This window comes from Ptiloglossa arizonensis, chromosome 7 (genome assembly GCF_051014685.1).
Source record: "Ptiloglossa arizonensis isolate GNS036 chromosome 7, iyPtiAriz1_principal, whole genome shotgun sequence".
In the NCBI taxonomy this organism is placed as follows: domain Eukaryota; kingdom Metazoa; phylum Arthropoda; class Insecta; order Hymenoptera; family Colletidae; genus Ptiloglossa; species Ptiloglossa arizonensis.
Window position 1 is genome coordinate 19,571,495 of NC_135054.1, and position 19,971 is coordinate 19,591,465.

General features: G+C 40.3%; 1 protein-coding gene across 1 annotated transcript in view; it reads left to right on the forward strand.

Annotated features, from left to right (window-relative positions):
• LOC143149664 (hydrocephalus-inducing protein homolog) overlaps positions 1-19,971 on the forward strand; it is a 40,745-nt gene that overhangs the window by 13,246 nt on the left and 7,528 nt on the right. Inside the window, 39 exon segments of the mRNA XM_076317234.1 lie at positions 190-334; positions 405-622; positions 1,522-1,730; positions 2,046-2,216; positions 2,691-2,862; positions 3,222-3,991; positions 4,084-4,089; positions 4,210-4,222; positions 4,330-4,598; positions 4,733-4,935; positions 5,466-5,634; positions 5,909-6,027; positions 6,119-6,199; positions 6,339-6,456; positions 6,549-6,644; positions 6,901-7,349; positions 7,511-7,611; positions 7,989-8,115; positions 8,223-8,333; positions 8,567-8,809; positions 9,164-9,387; positions 9,797-9,917; positions 9,985-10,121; positions 10,365-10,622; positions 10,846-11,146; positions 11,343-11,603; positions 12,026-12,350; positions 12,549-12,839; positions 13,029-13,273; positions 13,774-14,064; positions 14,357-14,645; positions 14,824-15,040; positions 15,573-15,800; positions 16,483-16,815; positions 17,617-17,751; positions 18,218-18,413; positions 18,957-19,190; positions 19,461-19,630; positions 19,698-19,902. Coding sequence (XP_076173349.1) covers positions 190-334; positions 405-622; positions 1,522-1,730; positions 2,046-2,216; positions 2,691-2,862; positions 3,222-3,991; positions 4,084-4,089; positions 4,210-4,222; positions 4,330-4,598; positions 4,733-4,935; positions 5,466-5,634; positions 5,909-6,027; positions 6,119-6,199; positions 6,339-6,456; positions 6,549-6,644; positions 6,901-7,349; positions 7,511-7,611; positions 7,989-8,115; positions 8,223-8,333; positions 8,567-8,809; positions 9,164-9,387; positions 9,797-9,917; positions 9,985-10,121; positions 10,365-10,622; positions 10,846-11,146; positions 11,343-11,603; positions 12,026-12,350; positions 12,549-12,839; positions 13,029-13,273; positions 13,774-14,064; positions 14,357-14,645; positions 14,824-15,040; positions 15,573-15,800; positions 16,483-16,815; positions 17,617-17,751; positions 18,218-18,413; positions 18,957-19,190; positions 19,461-19,630; positions 19,698-19,902 — 8,251 coding nt within the window.

Sequence of the window (19,971 nt, forward strand, 5' to 3'; positions counted from 1 at the left end):
TTTGTAAATCAAGTATCAGCGAAATCCATTTGGCGGTTTGGACATAGATTTTTTTAACGACGTTCATTCGGTCGTAATTTTGTATTTGTTACGTTGAAAAAGCAATTGGTCTTCAAAGTTGGATTTTTCTTATGCGTTGTATTATATATCACATTGTATTTTATCGTCTAATTTGAAATTATTCCACAGGGGATTGGTCGATTGCGAGTGGAAAGCAAAATTGTCAGGCACTCGTGATAAAGGAGAATTTCCATTTTATCTGCAGCACGAGTCGACCTGTTGTCCACCTGGTTGCTCAGAAATTATTCACGTATGCTTCGCGCCACAGAAAACGGTACGAATAACGAAACAATACACGGGAATCTATCGTTGCAAATTTATTTCAATCGTTAAACTGCTTTCAGTGCAACGCGGAGGCGAAGTTGACGATACACGTTAAAATGAGTCTGGAAACGCAAATCGTCGCGTTGACTGGTCGTGGAATCGAGAAGAGTTTGAACATAATCGAGCCTGTTGTTCGATTCTTGCCGACAGTGCCATTTACCAAGACCCAGGAGGCAATTATCGCGATTGAGAACGCGTGCGATTACCCAGTGGAATTTTTCTGGCATCACTTGGACAAGTAAGCACAGTCGACTCTATTTTCTAATTTAACCCAGGGCAGCTCCTACGGAACGGTCGACTTTTCGTTATTGAATTTCCTGGAGGATCCCAAAGACTAGGAAACTGAACATTTTCTCTAGGTAAAATTGAGTTTGTAGAACCTCCGGGAATTCGTGAAAAATTCGGCACATTTCTGGTTACGCTGGATCGACTTGAATAATTGCCCAAGTAAGATGTACAGCGTGACTAGGTAAAGTGTTGCAATATATTTGCGAGTGGTTAATTTCCAACTTGGAGCAACATCGAATATTTTACCAACGGAAATTTTGAGATCTCTGTATCAGTTAGTAATATATACACAGTTATAAGATGAATAGTAGTATGTACAGTTGAACTATGTACTGTAGAAATTTCGAGTATCGAAACCTCAATTGTTGCAATTTCAAGTATCGAGGCTTCGATTGTTGAAATTTCAAGTATCGAGACCTCGATTATTGCAACCTCGATTACTGCACGAGAGCCTCGTTCGTTACGATGCATTGACAAGTGGAAAGGACCGTCACCTAGCAACGAGTAGGTTAGAGGAGGAAGTAACTTGTAATAGTGAACCATGGTTAAGGGGGATGTACCGTGTAAGTGGAACTCCCTCTCGTTGAATCGGTCGTCTTGTTTATTGTACGAATCTCGATCGTTACAAGGATTTTCAACCGCTCAACGTTCAAAATTTCCACCGTACTCGTAACTTTCGTCGAAAGAACGACAACGTTACGTTATTGTTCGTCGTTTGTACTCGATCGAGATTCGAATGCCTCGATGATCAACCACGATGATCTCTACCGTTGGGAAACGGGAACTCTGATAATTAATTTACACGTGAACGTTCATACGAACCTTCACAAAGAAACGACGCTTTTTAAGCTCCTTTCAGGCGGAAGATCGAGTCATAAACGCGCTATTGGATTATTACCAAGTCAAGGAAATACTCTTGCCTCCCAGAAAACCCGGCGAACCGTTGCCCCGGCATTTAATAAACTTTTACAACGATCTCGTCGATGGAACGTCTCGAGTTCGGTCGAAGGAACCCGCGGACGGAGGAGAAAATGAAGTTCAACTCGAACCGTGGGCGAGTGAGTGTCGATATTCATTTATCTGAGAAATTTCCGCGGAAGCTCTTCAAAAATATTTCATCGAACCGAAGACGTTTTCGTGCTCGTTTGCTGGACGATGCTTCGCCGACGAGTTACCGCCGTTAACCGTCGAACGAAATTACTTTTCGAGACCGAAACCTCCTGGGTATCACGTTAAAATTGATATCGGTAACAAACGATCGAATCCAGAACGAATATTAATATACTCGATCGTCTTGTAACACTTTGAGAATTATTATCGATCGAAATTAAACGAATAACAGATACATTACAATTATACTTGTTTGATTCAAGGTAACGCGGACAGTCCGAACGACACTCCACACTTCCGGGATAAAACGAGGGACCCCGTGAGAGAACTTTTCGAGAGTATCGAACGGAAATCCGCCCCGTCGAATGATCTTCCGGATTCTGCGAAACCGGAGAGAAAAGTCTGCATTATTTTCCACGGAGCTCCTTTCACCGGTACTACCTCGTAATATTATACGTAGGAATATACCCGCCATTCACGATATAACAGTAACCCTCGATAACAGTTCCAAACAAGTAACGTTATAATATTGCACAATTTACTTCACCACGGAAATCGAATGATTTTTTACCGTGACCTACATTACTAAGCACACAGTGTAATGCGATTTTAACGAACTGGTATTTTGCTAAACATACGGTGTAATGTGATTTTAACGAACGAATGTTTTGCTAAATAGACGTTGCGATGCGATTTTAACGAACCATTGTAAAGATTATTTTACTCCAGTGAACTGTGAAATACCGTGTCCGTAATGACAAAAATATTAACGTTCCCACGGACTTGATTCAACCTCGATGTTCGATCGTAGACGTCGGATTAAGTCCATTTAATTTAATTCTTTGTAATTCGAGGTATCTCGAACTTTTAATTAAAGTTTCGTTAAGGAAGAGGTTTATATCGTTCAGAGTACCAAGAAGCAGCGTGCAGAAGCGCAAGGGTCTTAAATGTTCCTGTACTTTCCATCGACAAAGCGATAATGGAAGCGATAGCTCTTGGTAAAAGTTCCTCTTCGAATACGCTGCGACAAATCATCGACAACGCTTATGAGAATTACACGGAAGCTTACGAGAGTCACGCGTAAGTTTCATACTTTCATTTTCCATTGAAATCTACAAATACGCATAAAGAAACATTCGTGCGTGCCGAGAAGTTACCTTGAAAAGACATTAAATTATCCAATAGTAGAAGATGATACGGAAATTTACTTCAATTTTTTTTTTTACCATTCTTCGAAAAAAAAGTTTCTACAATCACGATTACGATATCGATAGTTTCGACGTAATTTTGAATACTTTACCATAAATTGAACAGATTTTGTTATGATCTTCTCGGGGGGGAAAGTTTCTCGAACGAGAAACGTGGGAAATGGTTCTCGAGATGAAACACCAGTCGTAACGATTCCGTTTTCATAACTCATCGAAAATTCTCGCCGTTAGGAAACGTCTGGCCGAGCAGACTGACCACAAAACCGACGAGATCGATTCCACCGCGACGAGGAACGAGCTCAAGAGAAGAAAAGGTCGACACGGAACGACGAAATCGTCCGCGAGCGAAAAATCGTCCAAGACAGAAGATCTCCCGAGGAAACAGAGAAAAGGAGAAGCCCGAAAATCCTCGGGAACTGGTGGCACGAACGCGCGGAACGAAGTAATCCTCCTTCGACTTCGCGCAGACCCGGATCCTTTGATTGAATTTAACAAAGTTCCCGCCGCCAAGACGCTGGAAACGCTGGACCCTTTGACTAGATACGAGTACAAGGTTCAGGTTGTTTCGCAGCTGGAAAAGATACTGGGTCCACGCGCAATGGCCAGCGAATCGCCAACAGATAGAGTTAGCGCGAAGAATGCTGACAAAAGCGCCAGAAGGAAAAGAGACGATACCACGTACCTTGGAATGGGTTCCGAGCTGCTTACCGCAGCCCTCTTGGAACGGTGCGATCTAATTCTGGGCTTATATTACAACATTTACATCGTTCAGATTCTTCGCGAGAAACAAGCGAGTTTCAACGAAAGAATCGAAAACAATTTTAACGCGTTGAAACCACTTTTTTTTCGCTCGTTTCGCTCCACACGTTTTATCGTCCTTTTCAGAATTGTCGAGCTACCATTTTTTATATTTCCAACTGGGAATATTACGACATACGCTACCGGTACTTCTGGTTGGGTGGGGAGCACTCGTAACATTTTTAATATAACACATTTCGCTCGTAATATATTTAACGTGTTCTAAGTTTATCGTGCAATTTTTTTACGCACGCAATATTTTTAATATAACACATTTAACTCGTAACATGTTTAGTGATAAGTTTGTTCGCAATTTTTTTATGCTCGACTCTGGTATTTTTCAAAACAGAAATGATTCGATTCTAAATTATCGTTTAGGGATGTAGATTGTAGGATTACACGCGAGAAAATAATTCGACAGGTTTATTGGTTACGTAAAAAAAAATGGGGTCCACCGAAAATGATCCACCCTCTACATCGAAGCTTCATTTTGTCACCAGAATTAATTCTCGTCGCTTCTCGTTGAATTAATCCTGCGCAGATTATCCACGGAAGATTTTCAACGCGGATTCGTCCTGCAGAGCCTTGAAAGCAATTTCTTGCGCGGTAACGCCGTCGAGAACCTGATTCTTCTGTTGAGGATCGTTGGCCACGCGGAGTACTTCCTGTTCGTCACTTTCCTCAACTCGATGGCCGATTACGAGAGCAAAATCGACGAACTCCGCCAGGAGCACGGTAACGGGCATCGAAAATCGAACGTCGTCGTCTCGCGTGTCTTTCAAAATTCTGCAACTCGCGTCCTCAGTACAATTTAACATCCAGTTCGATACGAAACACACCGTGAAATCTCGATTCGACGATCTGCCTCGCGACATTGCGCGACGTGGAATTACGCGCGTTACAGTAGAGGGGAAACTGGTATTGTCAATGGTACACAAAGTGAGATTTCATCTTCGCGATAGAGAGAACGAACAACCGAACCGAGAGGATTCAAGAGATCGACGAGATGTCGTTGACCGAATACGATCTGCTCGACGACAAGGATAAGAAGATGTATCTGGAAGCAATTCTGCCGGGTAAAAGGGCAAGAGCGTCGCTCAGACGGAGTCAATTTGCTGAAAAGATGATGGCGCGTAAAAAGGAAAAGGTCCGACACCAGGAATATTCTTACTAACTCTACGATTATATTCCCATTAGTCTGTTACCGGGGAACGTGCACCGTGAACAAACGTGTTAAATTTAACGAGGTTCTCTTTGATCGGGTTTTCACGTCGAGAAAATTTATCCTCGACAAAGTATGTATAGTCGTAATGGATTGAAATTTTTTAAATCTGCTAATTCGACGCAGGTGCGACCGTGTGCTGTTAGGTTTGACCAGGTTTGACGCTCAGTTAGTGGCGGAGAAAACGTAAGATACGGTAACGACAAAAGCCCAAACCGAGAACAGAGACGTTTGACTAAGTTTGATCGAGTTTGACTAGGTTTGATTAGGTTTTATTGTATCGGTCCCTCGATTAAAGGCACAGGGTAAACTGGACCATACCGACGACAGTCTGAACGAACGGTAAAGGTGAATCGTTAGGGTAGTTGGACAGTATCAAAGTAGACAAGAATTCAGACAGCGAGACGCGAAACGATTCGACGTTAATTTTTTAGCCGAACGTAACTGTTCCGCAGGAGACTCGCGGCCGTGTTTCGAGATCAAAGACACCCAAGGGAAAAGGAAGTATAAAGTCGACGAGGCGCAAGCAGACTGGCAATAAAAGGTCCGCGAGTTCGAGACCGGCTTCCAGCAAACGAGAGACCACCAGTAAAGCAATGAGGAGCAGAGACAGCTCGAGACGCAGTAAGATCCGCTCGCGAAAGAGTCGAGACGATGAAATTGAGGAAGTAAAATGGCACAGGAAATGTCGCGAGCCAATTTGTACGGAACAAGAGCGATACACGAGCCGCGATACTCGCAGACGCAATTAAATTACCAACGAACTAGACAATGATGTTGAAATCAGATACAAATCGGGCGAAAAATTATTATTATAGAACAAATTTTTCCAGAGAGATGAAAATCTAAATCCGGTTGGTACATTGTTCTTAGATTTAATCGAGCGTTTATTTTGTAGAAAAGGAGAACATTCCGGACGAAGTTAAAGAAATCATGGCAGCGATGGACCAATACCATTCGGACCTCTCGACCATAGAGAACGTAATTCACCATTGGAACCCCATAAAGAAGACAGTCGTAATTACTTTTTTTGTTCCGCTTTCAATGAATTGTAAATATATATTTCGAATCTCGACTATTATTTTATCGTTTATCGTTTTCTCTTCAGGATATGGCTTCGGTAGCAAAACCCAAGATGCCAAGAAGTGCCAAGTCCAAAGATACGGGAGCTCTAGACACTGTTGGAGAGGTGATATTATTTAGGATATGAAACGATATATTTAGGATATATAAGAAGTTAATTATATTTTCGCAATTATTGTCAAAGTGTGTTGCGTCTACACGATCCACGAACGAATACATTTAATTAATTTTTGTTTCAAATGCAGGTAAATATGAGCAAATTCAACGTATGGTACGTAAAAGCCAGCGACCCCTGGTTAAACACGATACACGATTCAATAGTGGCTGCAATGAGGGAAAATTCGTTAGCAAAATCTGTTCTTTGTGAGTTTCATAGTTTCTATACAATTTATTGTACAAATTAATTAGAAATACTAGTCTTCTAATAAGAAACAAAATTCACATTTCACTTGCAGCATCCAAGCCTGCACCTCTACCGGATCTTCGACCCAAACTTTACACCGTTTTCACGCCAAGAAACATTCAAAGACAACAGAGACGTTTTTACGGACGTAAGTTTTCCAACCCCTTGTAACAATCGCTCGATTACTTTTATATTCCACGATACATAAATTACGAACAATATTTGCGAAAGAGATCTGTTTCATTATGGTTTACAATATATTTTTACTTCAGGAGACACTACAATTAATTTTGAGGAATATACACCACAGAAAAGATACAATTTTATCTCTAATATTTCTCAAATATCTTCCTCTCGTTCTGATCACGATTATAATTATAATTATCGCTGTTTAAATTGTTCAGATGTTTATCAGTTGTGGCCGATAACATCCAAATCGGAAACCCTCACGATCGACGAATCAATAGAGGTTAACGACCCAAGTGGCCAAGAGAGTCGCACGGGAAATCGAAGAATTAGCAAAAAACGAAGACGAAAATTGTCGAGCAGAGCGGAACAAAGATCGACGAGCAAAGTGGAGAATCAATCGTCCATCACGATCGAAAGCAAGGACACGAGTAACACCATCCTTTCAAATACGCCCCTCGAAGGGTATACCAAGTCACAATGGATCCTTCAACCGAACGAAACACAGAGGTTCATGGTCTGCTTCCAACCGGAAGAAACGGGTCTCTACGACGAAACTTACGCGTTGACTATCGTGGATGGGAATAACATCACTTACGAAGTGAACATCACTGGCATTGCGGATATACCGAGGCTAGATATGAATCCCAACACGATCTACACGAAAGTAAAAATGAAACTTGTTGCTTCATAATTTTCGAAAAAATTCCACAACGAACAAAGTTTTAATATAGATGAAAATTACCAATACCAAATATTTCGATCGTCCAACGATATAATGTAATTACAATTCAATTAATTAACCAGAGTTTAATTAATACGTTACAGACAGCAGCCGCTAAAATGAATAATACAGATGGCCCTACGTATTACTTGGACAGTGGAATTTACGATTTTGGATCGATATTGGTCCTTGGAAAGGACAAAAGGTGTGCTCTCATCGATTAATTAGAAAATTTATGAAAATTAATCCTTGCGACACGATAAGAAAGTCTGCGCGAAGATTATTATTAATTGTGAAATTTTCTCGACGAAGAAGTGTGTACGAGATATTCGATAATGAAGGAAAATCGAGTGTTTCTTTTTTTTTTTAATTTAAGCAATTTTAATCTCGGTATAGTTATCGGTCGTAAAACAAGGAAAATTTTCCGGATCTTGGTGTTTCTTTTGTATATCGTAAAACGAAACTCTCTGGAAACCAAGGGAAACGTTCCCCTCGGCGCGAGAAGTTTCTCGAAATACAAAGTGTCCCTCGGCGTTGAGTTCACTAACTCGCGAGCTACATCAACTTCTTCTTTGCGAACAGGCCGCATCGTCGCGACGCCGTACTCAACTTCCACAACGTTTCCAAGGTGGCCGCCGAGGTGTACTTCTCCCTCGCGGGAAACAGCCCTGGATGTTTCTCCTTCGAGACGAAGAAGCTCCTTATCGCTGTGCGTTATCGGTGCAAGTAACGATGCACCCTTAGTTTAATTAGCCGTAGCGTACGCTTGGAAAGTCGAACGATTTTCGAGACTAATGAGAAACGAAATCCACGTAGCCTGGGAATCACGGAGTCCTGATTCTGTCAGCCATTGCCACGAAGCTTGGTATCGTTTCAGACAATCTCTACTTGTGTACGACAAATAATCCAAAGGTCGAAATAATCAAGGTACCATTTGTACGAAACGATAATTTCTGTTTACAATTTTTTCTATTTAACTCTCTGATAGAAATAAAAGAAAGTCGTATAATCGTAGTCAAATATCAAGCAACACGCACAAATATCGTTGATTTATTTTTATGGGACTTGTTTGTAAGACTTTTTTTCTTATTTCTGCTAGTGGAACATACTGGTAACGTTAAGTCTTGGAACACTTTGTTTATAATGTTTTAACGATGCAGTTGCAAAGCGAGGGTACGAAGTTGGACCTAGAATTGGACGAGAAGCAGCTGTTTTTCGGTCGCACGCTCCTCTATCGAAAAGAGTTTCGAGTTCTGACAGCACGAAACAAAACCTCGGTACCAATTTCGTGGAAAATAGTAACCCAGGAACCTTTCGAGCCACAGATCACGTTTTCACCGGATAGAGGTGTGATTAAACCCTGGAACGAACAGAAAATCGAGTTCTGCTATCATGGCGACAAGGTAACGCGTGTTCCTTCCGCGACAGGGAACAGCCATTTGCGAGAATAATTTCCGCTCGCGAATAACGTTAATTGCTTCTGAAGAAAATCTTAATTACGTTTATCGTAAACAAGTTTATCAATGTATAGGATGAAAGTACTTGAGAAAAGTTTCTCGACATTCCTATCTGTAAAGATTCTCTTTAAAGAAAATAATACAATTGATCATCTTTAAAAAGAATAATACACTTAGTTCTCTTTAACAAAATAGTACAATTGACCTTCTTTAAAAAAAATGGTACAACTCATCCTGTATAATTATAATATTATTTATGTAGATTAAAGTCAACTACCAATACAAGAAAATCTCTTGCAGGTGGGCGTAATCGAGACTCAGGAGATCATTTTCAAAGCGTTTTTATTCGAAGAAAACGAAGACCCGATTTTCACCGACGTCGTTTCTCTATCAGGCGAAACTTATGATGTCGCTGTTGACATTGAACACGCGAATCCTATTGATCTCAAAACGATAAAAATTAATTCGCCCGCGAGCGGCTTGTTTTCGATAAGAAATCGCGGCGACTATCAAGTGGAATACGTGTAAGAAAAGTTATCTTCCATCAGTATCTTCTTTCCATAAAATACAAAATGAGGCACTTAAAACACTTAAAACACTGAAATTAGTAGTATCCGGTAGTGAACTGTTTGATTAATTTATCATAACAATATTTCTCTTCGTAACTGACCTTGGATGACCTTGAACCATACATCATTGTACTCGAGGTAAAACTTTCTGTTACAAGATAAAAAATTGTATCATTCTGTTTGAAGAAAAGAGTTACTAACTTTAAAAGCAAACAATTCGTTCCTGAAAAATTGTTTTCGATCTCCAAAAGTAAAGGAGGCCATTCGAGTGGCCTGCTTTAAGTGTTTCATTCTGAATGAGAGCAAAATCTGTCTTCTTTCCCTCTTAATCTCAACGAGACAAAAGTGAAAACAATTTTCACAGTGTCACGCTGGAGGACAAAGAAAAATTGGACAAATTGAATTTGTCAATGAATTTGAAAAAATGTCTCGATGTTCAACCGGTGTCTGGTTTCGTACCACCGAAAAACGAGAAAATGGTAGAGGTTCGTATTTAGAAAAAGGAGATATAAATTTCACAGCGCGAATAAAACGAATTACACGTAATTGCAGATAATATTTGTACCGAAGGACGAGTTCACTCTTAAAGAAGCACCGATATTAAAATGTCACTTGATCGATACGCATAAGGAAACTACCATAGTCGCCGAGATTCCGCTCACAGTTTCCTTCAGTTCGTATTATACCAGGTACACTATTATTTAACGTATCATTAATCGTTTGTAATATTAAATATTCGCTTGAAAGTAAACATTTAATTATCAAAATATGCTCCAAAAATGTCAATAATATTCTATCTCCGAAAGAGTCGGTTTTGTTACCATAAATAATTCAATCGTTGCAAAATTTATACAATGAATTTTCGACGTTATTACATAAATTATAAGGAGAACGTAATATAAATCTTATTTCAAATAGTGTTTCCATTTTAGATTTAAAATTTGTCCATATCCCTTTATGGACTTTGGATCATTGGCAATATGCACCGAGAAGACCATGTACCTGCACATAGAAAACACCGGAAAATTTCCATTGCATTATTCTATTCATGTTGCAAGTATACATCCATCTGTAGCATATATGACTCAAGTAACGAAGCCAGAGCCACAGAAGGAAGCAAATCAGGCGGCAAGAACGACTGCGTCGAAGAAGGGCAAAAAGCCTGTCGGAAGTAAAAATACCGAAATCAAGTAAATTGCAATTATTATCTTAGCAAAGTTACCAAATTAAATGCAAAAAAGTGTAACTAACCATGAAGAAAAATGATAACAAATTTTATTCGTAGACTTCAAGAAAATTTATTCGAATAAAAAATGATTCATTGTTTGTTAATTGATAAAAATAAACATGTGAATTACAGGAGGACGCAAGAAAACAGATGTAAAGAATATTATTTAATTTTGTAATATACAGAGATCATTCTGAAAGGGAGAAATTGATATTGGGCCCTATAACCGTAACCAAAACCAAGGGTGACATCGATGTGGGCCAAACTGACTCCATCGCAGTCATTTGTTATCCCGAATTCGTTGGTTCCCAGAACGAGGAGATTTTGATTAACGTGGAGGACAATGTACCCGAAAATAGGAAGGGGAAAATAGTCACTTTATCCTTGACGTCATCCATGCCGAGCATCGACTTTGACGATCTCGACTCGATGTTCCAAGAGAATCACGTGGTCGATCGGATTCAGGATTTCGATTGCCCCAAAGAGGTTCCTATCGTTTGAAAAACTATAATCTCGTATAAAGTTTCGAAAACAATGAAAATATTCAGAAAGATCGCGTTAAATGTGGTATCCTGCATAGAATATGCGTGATACTTCTTGAAAAGTATTTCTAAATTTACGGTGACGCGATAACATGCGTCCATATAGGACATCCAAGAGTCAACGAAATGTTCTCTTGCAGATTGGAGCGCACACAGTATTCGCGCGTCAAGAGAAATGTCTCTATTTCCGGTACGTCAGCGTGATGACCATTCACGCGACCTGTTTCAAGCTGTACAACCGAAATGTAGTACCTGCTAGCGTGAAGGTGTCCTTTATACCAGAATCATTGATACCACCAACAGCCAAGCCGGACACCTTCGTTGTGGAGCCACAAGGCGAACGAATTCCACCCATGACTAACAAAACATTTACCATTTCTTTTACGCCCACCGTTATAGAGGTTAGAATGTTTCGAATATGCAGAATGTTACGAATACACGAGTATAAAAGAGATCGAAAAGTCCTTTACCATTTTGCGATCCAAAGGTTCGTTTTCGAAATACAGGCGATCGAATGCAAGCGCGAGTAACCGTTACTCGCTCGTGCGCATGCACCGTCACTCGCGTGCGCGCATGCACAGTCACTCGCGCATGCGCCGATGCTAACCCGCGTACCTAGTACTTGAACAGCGCAACCAAAATTTGAATCGCTTATATCTCGAAAATGAAACCACGGATTGCAAAATGACAAAGGACTTTTCGATTTCTTTTGGCACGAGTGAGGCGTTTATGATCACAGACAGAGATTTCGATCGCTCGGTAACATTCCCTGCGATCCCATATCGTTTGGCTATCCACTCATAGATGAATAACGATTTTTCAGACGTTTAAAGGCACTTTGGAAGCAACAGTACTTCTGCCAACACATTTAAAGGAGAAGAATCTCTCGATTAAAGTGATTGGAGAATCCTGCGTACCGGAAGTGGCAATCATAGAACCGATTCGTGGAAACAGAGAGAAAGCTGCTTTGAATTTCGGCCGTACACTGATCAACGAAACCAATCGTAGACTGTTTTCTCTGGAAAATGTTGGATTCATCAAGGCGAAAGTCATCATTGAAATCAACGAGGACCGTGACAAGGTGTTCACTTTCGAAATCTGTCCTGAATTGCGACATCTGTTACAAGTCTGGGATAGCACTTGCAAGGGTAAATTGATTTAACATTTTTTAAATGTCTATTTTAAACTGCATCTAGAAAAGTTTCTGCCAATTTCTTCAACCGAACCAAGCTCTTTACTGTAATGTTTTGAATAATTTTCAGAAAATAACAGAAAAAAAATGGAAGCAAAAAACAATAATGTCGAACTAATAGAATATTTTAAAATTGTTTTATTTTACTATTTAGAATCGAATGATCCATACGCCGTAGTTCGCCTAATGCCTAAAAACGTGGCGTCTTTCAAAGTGACATACTTTCCGAGTGAAATTGGAAAGCATACCGCAAAAATTCGTCTATTCGTTGTTGACAATCCATATGAGAATATGGTGATCAATCTGGAAGCGGAATCTTACATGGAACCGGTCGTTTTGGTCGGTTTGGAGTTCGAGGACATCAAACGAAGCAACACGATTACAAGTCGGACCGCCAATTCTAAAATTCGAAGAGTTTCAACGAAACAAAGTTCCCTAACGCCAGGTAGACGATAAAAGTATCCCGAAAATTCGAATTTAAAATTGTAAATCGATACAGCTTCCTACATACATTGCCAAGTAATAAAACGAAATCGTGAGAAACGAAGCTCGAAGGATCCCTTCTTTCGCGATAAATAATTATCGGTGTCTGACGATATTGTTAATTATACACATGTGTGAAAATATATTTCAGCAGTTACGAGCACGAAGGGCGCGGTATCTTTGTCCTATATCCTCGACTACGGGCTCTGTTTCGTTAGCAAAATATACAAAAAGATGTTCAAGATTGCCAATAAATCGTCGAAGCGATGGTACCGTTTCCAATGGAGCGAGCATCCAAACGTCGTGTTCGTGCCAACAATTGGACACATCAAGTTCCAGACATACAAAGAAGTCGTTGCTACTTTCCTGGCGTCTGAACCTACGAATCATGTAAACGTAGGTCCCTGAAATGAAATCCATTGTCAAAATAATAATTTTCAATGAACCATCCCAAATGTCACCGATCCTAGTATTTGAAAATGGGCCGTGGTATTCGATCTTTTGCAACGTGCTCGGTACATTTGAATTCATCGATCCAAATGGATAGAGTCTATGTACAGTAACCCCGTGATAAAATCGACTTTTCGTATTTGGACTATTTTCCCTCAAACGTTATGTGAATTATTTCCAAAAAAAACTTCCAATTGCAAATAATTAAAAACAGTCTGAATACAGTGGTAGAAATACCTCGGTACGCTTTATCGAAGTACAAACGCGACGTTTTAACGAGGAGTTACTGTATTCGGACTTCGCACTGACCTAACTCTGTTCTCTCTCGACTGTTAACAACAAACTTGAAGTTGTTATCAAGTTTTATAACTTGTCCATATTCGAACAAAAAAATAAACCAAAAAAATTGATTTTGAACGCTAATTCGAGACTTGCTCTTCCGACAGACTCGCATCGAGTGCACCGTATGGGAACTCGTCGATGAGTTCGATGAAGAAGCATGGGACGACAGACAAACGGAGGTGCGATGGGAGAGAGTGGAGCACGACATTATCAAACAACCTTCGAATCCAGAAGTACTGTCGAAGAGAATCTTGCGTCCGGCTGTCGAGCCACAACGCCAAAGCGTGTTTGGATCGGACAAGTGCATCCAAGTGTTGCTCAATGCCACGGTCGCGTTCTCGGTGTATTCCTGCCCAGTCCAAGATATTCACTTCAAGGACACGCTGATGTTCCAGGTGCTTCGCCCGTTTTATGAGCCGAGTCCTCTTCCGATCGAATTTCTGCGGTGAAAGACTCTCACGAGTGGCTCTTCACTCTTCCTTTTTGCAAACGTGTACACAGAAACGTACCCATATTTTTGCATTCAACATATTAGAAATATTAATTTTATTCAATTGAGTGTACATAGTTCATATAGTTGGAATATTTTTATTCGTTCAAACATAAAATATAATAGGATGAGTCGGATAAATATTTGTACGGAATATTTGGAGTCAGAATAATGACAATCGGAAAATTCTGTCGCAGACTCGAGTGTTCACGTTCACTCTGTCGAATCCTGGAACGGTAAATATGGAGTACACCTGGAGATTGACCATGGACGAACAATATCCAAAACGACGGATGGGGGACAGTCCGGACACGACATCCAGACCAAGAACTGCGGAAGTATTATGTTCTCGACCAAATTCAAAATCTTCTCGAATAATTTTCTCCGTGTCGAGCAATCTTCGTCGCAGGAACTTGGATGTGAATAGAAAGAACGCACAGTTCAGTGGGGTTGTATTTTCACGACCATTCTCATCGTGCGATACTGGTAAATTTATCACGAGTCAACCCGAGAATAAATTTCAGGGGATCCGTAAAAATAGTTCCGTAGCTCGTTCGGATAATCGATAGTGATAAGATTTTCAGTCAAAGGAAATAATTTTTAGAGCAGCACGGAGCTGTAAAGTAGATGAGTTTTCATTAAAAAGAAACACTCGTGATTGCAGATACCTACAAAGAACCTACGAGCACGAGACTGTCGGATCTATTCAGCAGCACCGCCGATTTATCAGAACGAACCACGGATAGCTGGTTGGAGAGTGACGATCTACCATTCTCGATACACCCTGACATTGGGACGATATCTCCTCAGGATTCTGTGGAATTCACATTAAAATTCTCCCCTATGGACGTGTTTTATTACAAAGCGTACCTTTTGTGCAGGTATAACGACAGAATTCGAAATAGAGCAAAATAATAATTATCAGATTGAAGGAAGTCAGACTTGTACTACCTGGATAACTTATAGATATCCTAGTCCTATCATTGTATCTTAAAGTTAAAAACACGAGTTTTGTACATATGAGATATTTCTTTACTCAAAGACTTTAAACGTATAGCAAAATGGAAGAATACTTTGAGTAAATAATTGTTTAAATTCTTTCATAAGAATAGGGGGTATTTGTACCTACCGATTCTACTTCTCCACTAGAGAGAAGAGACAGTCTACGTAGACTATAAATTTACTCATGTTTTTAATTTTACAATAGAGTGACAAGATCAGGGAGTGTCCAGTAGCATCTATTATAATAGTGTAGCATCTAGTAGCTTTAATTATCGAAAAACAATGTATTACGAGGAATACGCTAAGATTAATATTATCCAAGGGTGAAAAAAAGTTACAAATTTTCCCCTGGACAAGAAAAATGTCTACCCATTTAAAATTTCGAATGAACAAAGTATCGTTGTTCGACAGGATAGAAAATCTTGATCCAGAGATGGCGGATTTGACGATTCCGGTCGCAGCGCGAAGTTTACTGCCGTATTGTCATTTCGACGTGCAGGAAAGCGACTACATAACCAGCGGCAGACGAGATCCAAAGCGACCTGGACCCCTGGGACACGATATAGGGGATCCCGCTTTGTGGCAGAATATCAGGGTAATCGAATTTAAAGTGGTCGGCGTCGGCGAGACACACGTGATGTAAGTGTATACCGCGTTCGAACTACCACCCGCACGGTTTTAACGAAGTTCGCAACAAATTACGACGGTTTCATTTGCATACGCCGCGGAGGCGCGGAGAATTAATTAGAACGGGAACACAGAGCCAGTCCGTGCTTCCGCGACATTTTTTAACGACCGTTAAATCGTCAAATAAGCTTCACGTTGATCATTGTTTTTTATTCCTTTTGATCGAGCGTTTTAAAGAAACGATCCAAATTCAAACTGTAACTCGAACACCGAACAAAGCGCTTCTTAATTGACAATTGTATTCAACATTAGGTTTCTCTAACATCATTTCTAACTGCATTTGCATGTGCATATATATACGTATTCTTCAAGATCGACCATCGTTTTTCTTTTTATACTACCACTGATTCACCAAGAAAATATTTTATACACTAATCTACTACTATAAAGTCAAACTTAAAAAACACCCTGTCTACCTTCAAGTGTGTTTAATAATAATAAAAAGAAAACCTAGGGCTTAATTCTGATGCAACTCAAAAAAAGTAGTCATTTGCATTTTAAAAGCTTCCTCCGTGTTTTCATTTGTAATACTACCCATACTGACAGTACTAATTGAATATTTTAAAGACCGTGGAGAGATTAAGAAGGAAAATGTCCAAGCACCGAAATCACCAAAGCTTCCGTTGATTTTCAGAAAATTCCATCTTATCAACCCGACCACGGACAATTATCGTTTCACCTGGAAGGATCGAACTCCCCGTGTCGTGGACAAGATATCGAATTTTCACTGCACAGTGCCCGAGGGCATGGCGGAACGCGGGAAACAGAGCGACCTGGCTTTCACGTTTTTGGCAGAGGAAGTCGGCGTCTTCGAATCCTTCTGGCTCTTCTCCATCGAGAGATACAATCTGGAGAGCCTTTTTCTGGTCGTCGGGACCGTAACCGAGCCTTCGGTGCACTGCCTTACGGTCCACGTGAAACTGAAGCCAACAATCTTGGGTTGAGTTTCGAGCATTCTTGCGCTGAAGCACGAACGTGATGGTTTTCCTTATTATTTTCACTTTCCCGCGACTATATTAACTCCAACGAGAGGGAAAATGTTCAATCACCCACCGTGTTCGTTAAAACCATTTCCCATCGAGAAACGGAAATTAATTACCATCGATAAATCGAGTTACCGATAACACCGAATGTGGTATAATTCGCGAGCAACAGCCTGTTTAGAAATAGTACGGATAAACTAAACGTGCCTCGAACTATCCATCGATATATAATTGACAATGGACTGGTATAATTTACGATAAAAAATTTTCCAAACTCATCGATTATTTTCCTTTTTTTCTTTCGTTTCACGAAGAAGGTTGTTCGTAGCATTTTTAGCGCGCGGGATAATAAATTGATGAGCTTCTGTGTGGTTACTCGTTCAAGCTTGTTCTGAAAAACACATGTTCATTTTTTATATTCTAAATTTTCATGTACGAACTGTCGAAGCGATTTTATTAACGAGGAACAAACGCGATATTGTTTTTATCGTCAGTCGGACGAGCGCATTAATTTTTAATATAGGAAATGTTTCCGTTGAACAAGTGTAAAGCATTTCTCTCCACGAAGAACGAATGTAATACACTTTATTGCTCTTTTTTTACGAATACATTAACTTTTTATGTCGGGAGTTCGCTTGTAAAGCAAATTGAATCGTTTTCATTGTAAAGAAGAAACGGAATCATTTTCCACAATTGTTTGCACGTACTATCCGTTTATAACGAATGTTTTGCAAATAGTTCACGTATTGTTCGTTTTCAGAACACAACGTTCGAGACTCGATCAGGCTATTGAACGACGAAGATTTTCCTATACCGTTTAACGTGATGGAGAAATCCTTGTGTTCGGAGGGGAAGTTTCAGAGACTCACCGTGACTCCAATGTCAGGATGTTTGCCAGCGAAAAACGAACAAATATTATGGTAATTGTTATTCCTATACATATGTACATTTTTCAATCGTCTTAAAATCATTTTTTTTTTGCGTAAAAAATCAAAGGTACACTTCACATAAAAAAGTCCATACAAAGGACCAATTATCATCTTGAAAGTCCTTTAAAATTATATCATCCATAATGGAAGAAAAATTGAATTCCTCCATTATAAAAACAAAATTGAGTTTACCCAATTAAGTAGTCAGTCCACCAGGTTTCGTTTATCCGTTTCATTCTCTATTAATGGGCTTTTCTTTCGGTTGAACCGATAAATAATTAAACAATTAAATAACAAGCACAGAGATTTATCGTGCCTTGAAATGATCCCTATCCTCGATGACTTCGATCGTGGGTCGCTCGGTTCTTTCGTCGTTCGACGAATCCTGGCACCGAGGCGGATTTTCGCGAGGAATCGCAAGCAGAATGGCGCGGTGAAATTTTTAACTCGCCCACAGGGTCGAGTACCATCCAACCCGCATCGGTGAATTCCACTTTTCCATTCAGTGTGCCGTGAAGCTGATGAGAAGTCCCCTCACCGTTTTCGTGACCGCCTCCGTTTACGAGATCCTGTCAACGGTCACCTATTCCCTCGGAACCGGCGAGATTGCACGAGCTTGCGAAGATACGAGAAACGTCATCGAGCTGGGCAAAGTATGCAGATGCGTACATAACCGGGAGTTCAGAAACGGGGGACGAAATAAAAACCGATCCGTTCGATGCGCCGCGTCGTTCGTTTTGGATTCCCTTTCGATTCCGGCGATTTCGTCAATCGTATCGGACGATTTCGCAAAGTCGACCCAATTCGAAACGTAACACCACCGTAATCGAGGAGGAAAATCCTCGAATCGGTCGCCAAAACATTTTCGAAGTCCAATTTCACCTGCTACCCGCTATAGTTCAATCGACTACCCCTAAATTCGTTAATTGGCAGTACACACTGAAACGGTAGGGATATCGATTACCAACGTACGATACGTCCTATGTGAAGTTTTTGTTTAAAACGAGAGCAATTAGTATAAATATTAAACGAATTGTTCTGTTCATGGAGCGTAGTGTATTTTTTTTTTTTTCTTTGTTGTACCGTATGAGAAAAGATCAAACTACTTGTCAATTGTATAAGGTTGAACGATGTAATCGGATCAATGTGACTCTAGCAGAGAATGAAAAACTGATTTGATTATTTTTCGTTCGCAGCTGATGCTCAACGCACCGGTCACCGTCAAGTTCGTTATACAGAATTCTGGCAAAATGGCGTTTTACTACAACTGGGAACTCGGTATGACGCCGGAAGTGATCAGCAAGCACGCTTACGCGGTCACGACGTCTGATATGCAGGGTCACGTGATCGAGGAATCACCATCGACCTGCAGCCTGATGCTCACAGCGTATCGTAAAACAACGATCAAAGATCATCGTGTCAGTCTGAAAGTAGGTCGATGGCCCGCGATCGATAATTCCATCGTTTCGTTTCTAATTATCGAATAATGTACATAATATTAATTGTAACTGTAATTATTTCGTTGAGGAATATACATACATAATTTTAATTGTAATTATGATCGTTGCGTTAAGAATATAATTATTCGACTATAATTAAAATTTTAATCTTAACGATTAGAATATCAATTTTAATTCGTATGTATACAATTTTAATTTTAATTGAAATTATGTAAATTTCTCGAACTCGATTGATTTCAGATTTCGAACGGCTCGACTTATCGATTCCTGCTGAGAGCTTCATCGAAGAAGCCCGCCGTGGAGTTCAGCTTCGATCGATACGACTTCGGGCCTTGTTACATTCAAGAGAACAACGTATTATCGTACCACACCGAGCTGTGTATAACGAACACCGAAGACGCGACGTTCATGTGAGGATTCGTGCGATAAGAATTTTTATACACACTTCTCTCGATTAAAAGTACAATTGTAATCCAGAATCGAATGCAAATTCGAGGAACAGCCCCATCTCTCCATCGACTCGAGCTCCCTCTCAGAGGCACTGGCTGGTCTCTCCACGATCGCTATACCGATCACTTTTCGACCGCTGAAGGAAACAAAGTATAACGAGTGTTTGGTCTTCGCTTTCGACTCGACCAACGAGAAGAAAATAACTATTACCGGCGAAGGAATCACCTACAAGGTGAGCACTCATCGCGAAGCTCGAGATCGAGTTGTTCAAAGTTCCGGGGAGCCGTAAAAAGTCCGATCT